We start from the raw sequence: 6,863 nt of genomic DNA, 5'->3' as shown, positions 1-6,863 counted from the left end.
CCACATGCTTCAACTAAGTCTGCATGCCGCAACGAAGATCCTGCCTGCCACAGCTAGGACCCGGCGCAGCCTAAATAAATATTTTTTTTAAAAAAGCATAGAAGATATCTGCAATACACATACTGACAAAGATTTGTATGCAGACTATATAAAGACTTTGTTTCTACAAACCAATAAGAAAAAGATGACCCATTTTTTAAAGTGCGAAAAAGGCTTAAGTAGGCACTTCACAAAAGAGAACATCTAAGTAGTCAAAAAGCATATGAAAGGAGTTTCGTTGGTCTTCAGGGAAAGGCAATTTTAAAACCACCACGATCCCTCTAGAGAGCCACCAAATTTTCTAAAACGGAAAGCACTGACCTTGCCAAGGATTGGTGAGGATGTGGGGTACCCAGAACTCTCATACTTTGCTAATGGGAGCTTAAATTGGTACAACCCCTTTGGAAGACTGTTTGGTAGTGTGGTGGCCCTGGTGGTACACCAGTCAGTCTCCCTTCAAGAGAGTCTGCTGCAAAGAAGCTAGCTGGCCAGTAGCCTCCAGTGGCCGGCTACACCTCTGGATGGATCACAACATTCATGCTGAGGCCATGCTCTCCCCAGGCTGCTCCCAGCCCATGACTGTGCCTGGCAGGGCTACTAGATAGGGGGTTACTCCTGCCTTGCTCCCTGTCAGCCTGGCTGAGACTGCAGCGCTTTCACAGTGGTCAGACCTGCTTTGTGATCTGGAGGCTTTCTATGCCTGTTCTTGCTCCCTGTCTCCTTTATCCTTCACAGGAATTGCCCCCTGTCAATCTCTTACACATCTGATTTCACTTTGGCATCTTCTCCTTGGAGGACCTAAATTGACTGAGGCAGTATAACTAATACTGTCTGACTCTAGTTCCGCCCCTGGATTGTTCCCAGTAGACATGACTACATACAGCCACCAAAAGATGTTTACAGAATGTTCACAGCAGCTTTATTCAAAATAGCTAACAACTGGCCAAATGTCCATAAACACTGGACAGACTGGATAAATAAAATTGTGGTTAGTTATATAGTGGACTATTACACAGCTGTGTACAATAACATAGATAAACCCTCACAGACATAATGATGAGTAAAAGAAGTCAGATAATCAATAGATCTTATCAAGTCAGTAAAGGAATCCAGAAGGAGGGGGCTCCAGGAGAATGAGTCCACTCAGAAGTATGAAAACCACCAGAGCGTTAGAGAGTCGATCTTTTTGAGGACAGTGGTAGACAGGCTTTAATATGATCCCAATGAGGGCTTCCCTGGTGGTGCAGTGGTTAAGAATCCACCTGCCAATGCAGGGGACACACGATCCCTGGTCCAGGAAGATCCTACATGCTGCGGAGCAACTAAGCCCGTGCGCCACAACTACTGAGCCTGTGCTCTAGAGCCCACAAGCCACAACTACTGAAGCCCATGCCCTCTAGGGCCCGCGTGCCGCAATTACTGAGACCGCATGCTGCAACTATTGAAGCCCACGTGCCTAGAACCTGTGCTCCACAGCAAGAGAAGCCACTGCAATAAGCCCGAGCCCTGCAACGAAGAGTAGCCCCTGCTGTCACATCTAGGAATGAAGACCCAACGCAACCATAAAAAAAAAAAAAAATTCTTAAAAAAAAAAAGATGATCCCAGTGATTCCCTTCTGGTATCCATGCCTTTGTGTAATCCCCTCCCTTTCAATGTAGACTGGACCTAGGGACTAGCTTTTTTTTCTCCTCCAGTTTTATTGAGATATAATTGACATATAACATTGTGAAAGTTTAAGATGTACAACATGATTTGGTATACATATGTAGTGAAATGATTACCACAATAAGATCAGTTAACACACCCATCACCTCACATAATTACCGTTTTTTATTTTTGGCCTGGAGGGAGGGAATGAGAACATGTAAGATTTAGCAACTCTCTTAGCAACTTTCACATATACAATATTATTAACTACAGATACCATAGTGTACATTAGATTTCCAGAATTTATTTATCTTATAATTGGAAGTTTGTGCCCTTTGACCAACATCTCTCCGTTTCCCCCACCTGCCAGCCCCTGCCAACCACCAAACAATTCTGTTTCTATGATTTCAGCGTTTTTAGATTCCACATGTGAGATTGTATAGTACACTTGACCCTTGAACAACACAGGCTTGAACTGCACAGGTCCACTTATATGTGGATTTTTTTCAATACACACATAGGACAGTAATACACGATCCTTGGTTGAATCTGTGGCTGTGAAACCTCGGATATGGAGGGCTGACTGTAAAGTTATATTTGGATTTTCGACTCCACAGGGGGCTGGTGCCCCTAACCCCTGCCTTGTTCAACGGTCAACAGTATTTGTCTTTCTCTGTCTGATTTATTTCATTTATCATAATGCCCTCAAGGTTTGTCCTTGTTGTCTCAAATGATAGGATTTCCTTCTTTTTTTGTGGCTGAATAATATTCCGTTGTGGGTACATACCACATTTTCTTTATCCATTCATCCATGGACACATCCATGGACTAGCTCTAAGTAACAGAATATGTAATATGGGCTGTTTCTTCTGAGATTAGGTTACTAAAAAGACTGTGACTTCCATTTCCCTCACTCTCTCTTATCCCTTGCTTTAAGGGAAGGTAGCAGCTTCTTATGGAGAGGTACAAGTGGCCAGGAACTGATGGATCCAGCCAACAGCCAGAGAGGACGTGAGGCCTGCCAACTGCCCTGTGAGTGAGCTTGAAAGAGGATTCTCTAGCCTTGAGATGCCTGCAGCCCCAGCCAACATCTTGACTGCATCCTGTGAGAGACCCTGATCCAGGGGACACAGCTAAATAACACCCAGATTCCTGACCCACAGAAACTATGAGAAAATAAGAGATTTTTGTTGTTGTTGTTTTAAGCTGCAAGTTTGGGGTAATTTGTTACCCAACAATACATAAATAATAGGACATCAATTACTCAAAATCACTATATAAAACTGAAATCTCTTGGCCAGCGGCAACCAGGAAAAATCTAGCAATCTCCAAGAACAGTGTGTTTCTTCTTAGAGACAGTGAGAATAACATACATGTATTTTTCTTTTAGTTTTGGCCACCAGGAAGCTCAGAGCCAAATTTATGGCTCGGTTTTAATAATTATGTGATACTCTATGGGCTGCTTGTCTGTGTTCTTTTTTTTAAAATTAATTAATTATTTTTCACTGCTGTCGGGTCTTAGTTGCAGCACACGGGATCTTTTGCAGTGGAGGGTGGGCTCTTCGCTTCATTGCAGTGCGTGCGCAGGCTTCTCTCTAGTTGTGGCATGCGGGCTTCTCTGGTTGTGGTGTGTGGGCTCCAGAGCGCTTGGGCTCTGTAGTTGAGGAGCGCGGGCTCAGTAGTTGTGGTGTGTGGGCTTAGTTGCCCCACTGCATGTGGGATCTTAGTTCCCCCACTGGGATGAACCAAAGTCCCCTGCATTGCAAGAAGGATTCTTTATTTGCAAGACGGATTCTTTTTCTTTTTTTAATTGGTCTGAGCCATTAATGCATTTTATTTATTTATTTATTCATTCATTCATTCATTTTTGGCTGCGTTGGGTCTTCGTTACTGCACGTGGGCTTTCTCTAGTTGCAGTGAGTGGGGGCTACTCTTCGTTGCGGTGTGCAGGCTTCTCACTGCTGTTGCTTCCCTTGTTGTGGAGCACCGGCTCTAGGCACGCAGACTTCAATAGTTGTGGCTCGCCTGCTCTAGAGCACAGGCTCAATAGTTGTGGAGCATGGGCTTAGTTGCTCTGCTGCATGTGGGATCTTCCCAGACTAGGGATCGAACCCGTGTCCCCTGCAGTGGCAGGCAGATTCTTAACCACTGTGCCACCAGCAAAGTCCCTTGTCTGTGTTCTTACTCCTGATCTTTTATTTATTTATTATAAATTTATTCATTTACATTTTTTGCTGTGTTGGGTCTTCTTTGCGGCGCGCGGGCTTTCTCTAGTTGCGGCGGGCTACTCTGTTGCGGTGTGTGGGCTTCTGATTGGGGTGGCTTCTCGTTGCGGAGCATGGGCTCTAGGCATGCGGGCTTCAGTAGTTGTGGCACGTGGGCTCAGTAGTTGTGGCTCGCGGGTTCTAGAGCGCAGGGTCAGTAGTTGTGGCGCACGGGCTTAGTTGCTCCGCAACATGTGGAATCTTCGCAGACTAGGACTCGAACCCATGTCCCCTGCGTTAGCAGGCGGATTTCCAACCACTGCGCCACCTGGGAAGCCCCTGGTCTTTTATTTTGATTTGTCTTTTTCTTAGTCCTGATTTTTTAGTTCATTTTTATACTTTACTATATTACACGAATTATGTTAAGCCATCTCAAATTCAGCTTACAGGGAAGCAAGGCATTCAGAAATAATGTTTTAAAAATAGTTAAGTTTGCACTTGTTGAACACGAAGTGAGTGGAGGTGATGCTGGGGAATATCAGGTAATGTAAACGTGGCTCTGGAGCTTGGCTCTGGAGCTCTGGGAAATGGCCAAGGCTAATTTGGATTGGGTCAGAAAATATCAAGTGATAATGACAAAAAAAAAGGCAGAAAGTATGGCAATTGATTACCACCCGCAGGAGGTGGGGCCAAGGGCTTATCCAGTCACACACGGTGGTATCTTTGAAATTTATTCCTTTCACCGGGTACCCTAGGGCCCGCCCGCGCCACCGCTCCGCTCCCCTCCCCTCCCCTCCCCTCCCCTCCCAGAGCCCCGCCCTTCCCTTCCCATGGCCCCGCCCCTCCTTCGGCCCCGCCCGCTGCGCGCGCCGCACTGCCTCCGGCTCCGCCCCCCGGCCGGCCTCCCGGCCGGTTGCGCACTCCGTTCCCCACTCCGCGCCCGCGCGCGCCTTCCCCGCCCCGCCAGGATCTCTCCTTTTGGGGCGGTTGGGCCGCGCGCCTGTGGGGGCGGGGCCCGGAGGAGGCGGTCGAGCCAATGGGGCGCGGCGGCGGCGGCGGCGGCGGTGGCGGTGGCGGCGGAGGCGGTAACGGTAGCGGCGGCGGCTGGGTCGGGCCCCGACGGGCGGCGGCGGCTGAGGTGGAGGCGGAGGGAGGCGGCGGCGGCGGCGGCGAAGGAGGCGGCGGCGGCGGCGGAGGGGGGAAGATGGCGGCGCCCGTCCTGCTGAGAGTGTCGGTGCCGCGTTGGGAGCGGGTGGCCCGGTATGCAGTGTGCGCCGCCGGGATCCTGCTCTCCATCTACGCCTACCACGTGGAGCGAGAGAAGGAGCGGGACCCCGAGCACCGGGCCCTCTGCGACCTGGGGCCCTGGGTGAAGTGCTCTGCCGCCCTTGCCTCCAGGTAGCCCGGCTAGGGGGAGCGGGCCGGGAGCGGCCGAGCGGGGCGAGGGCGGAGGCTGGGGGTGGGGAGCGCGCGGCGGGAGCTCGGGCCTGGGGGGCGGCGGGGATCGGGCCGCGAAGGGACCGACGGCGCCGTGAGCCTGGCCGGGAGCCTTGGCCGGGGCCGGGGGGCGGCGGCCGGGGTGGGGCGGCCCGAGTGCAGGCCGCCGAGGCTGAGGTGGCGGGGCCGCGAGACCGGCAAGGAGGGATGAGGTGGCAGAGTGCAGCCGCGAGGCCGGAGCGGACCGGGGGTAGTTGGGCAGGCTGGGGCCGGGCTCGGAGGGAGCAAGCGGGGTTCGCGGAGGGTGGGTCCCGGCCGGCTTGACAGATTTAGTGGTTCTCGCCCGGGAAGGCGAGTCGGGGGTGTGGGAGCCTGCCCGAGGGAGCCATGAGGTCAGTGTCCACCCCTCGTCTGGGGTCGCTGCTGCTGCCCAAGGCTGTACGGCCGGCGTGGGCTCGGGGTTTGCATTTCCCACTGTCTTCCCGGTGTTAGGACAGGTGTTTCCGTGGTCAGGCCTCTTTGTACTCTGTAGCGCTAATGAGAATTTGCAGACTTCTTGAGACAGTGACATTTGCGGGCAAACAAGAATTTGACCCTACTCTGGAAGGAGATACCTGCACTTAACATATCTGATTTCTTGGATTCCCCCTCGTATATTTCAGTGTGCCCGCGAGGGGGGAATGGCCTGAGTTTGGATCTGGTCTAAGCATAATTTGAGTAAAATACGAGTATGTCATGTGTAATGATGATGTTTGGGGCATTAGGGTGCCATTTAAACGTTGTTGGTTATTATAATGGTATACCCACCGAAGCTTAAAAATACACGCATTGCTAAACTGGAGGGATTGGTTTGTTTTACTGATACTTTTAGGTTTTTAAAAATGTTGTAGTCGATTTATCTGTTACACTTTATTTTCTGCATTAGATTTTTCTGGGTAAGTTACTTTGAAAAAAAGAGGAATTTACATCTTAAAAGTGGCTGCTCTTTTTTTTTTAATTGAGGAGGGTTCATTTTTTAAAAGTAGAAATAGTGAAAAAAATTATTTCACAATTGATAAGTTATAATTTTAATAGAGACATTACTATGCCTAATATTTTGAGTTTGTTAACAGTAGTCACATTTGAGCAGTTTCTTCCTCTCACATTGTTCTGTAAATTACTACGTAGACAGTAATGTATAGCTCACTAGTTTATTTTGACCTACATATTGGTGATTACATGAACGACCTAGCACTGGAGTTTGTCTTGTTACTATTTACAAATTTCAGACTGCTGATCTTTTCCACTTTGACAGCCTTCTTGGTGAGCCACGTACTCTTTCTCATTTGCTCTTAAACCAAAATCCTGTAGCTTTTTAGTGGAAAAATAGTCATCATTATTGCTACATTAGACATAATGTGTTTAAAATGTAGATACCAGTTAACAGTTAAAATATGTCAATGTGACAAAACCTCACATTTGTTGTTGGGTATTTTGAACCAAGTTAATAGACCTAATAGACTCTCAGATATCCTTTGAGAATCACTGAGTGTATT

At 48.9% G+C, this 6,863-nt stretch overlaps 1 protein-coding gene across 4 annotated transcripts in view; it reads left to right on the top strand.

The window, feature by feature from the left end:
* Positions 1-4,786: 4,786 nt before the first annotated feature.
* The window catches only part of VKORC1L1 (vitamin K epoxide reductase complex subunit 1 like 1), a 62,051-nt gene continuing 59,974 nt past the window's right edge, over positions 4,787-6,863 (top strand). Inside the window, exon 1 of one of the 4 annotated variants that reach the window (XM_073792058.1) lies at positions 4,787-5,289. In XM_073792058.1, the coding sequence (XP_073648159.1) occupies positions 4,928-5,289 (362 nt within the window). In that variant the 5' untranslated portion in view covers positions 4,787-4,927. The remainder of the gene's footprint in view (positions 5,290-6,863) is intronic. The other 3 variants (XM_073792057.1, XM_073792056.1, XM_019921938.3) reach the window with 3 other exon arrangements.

The sequence above is a fragment of the Tursiops truncatus genome, chromosome 15 (assembly GCF_011762595.2).
Source record: "Tursiops truncatus isolate mTurTru1 chromosome 15, mTurTru1.mat.Y, whole genome shotgun sequence".
Taxonomy (NCBI): domain Eukaryota; kingdom Metazoa; phylum Chordata; class Mammalia; order Artiodactyla; family Delphinidae; genus Tursiops; species Tursiops truncatus.
This window is presented reverse-complemented; position numbering and strand designations above follow the sequence as displayed.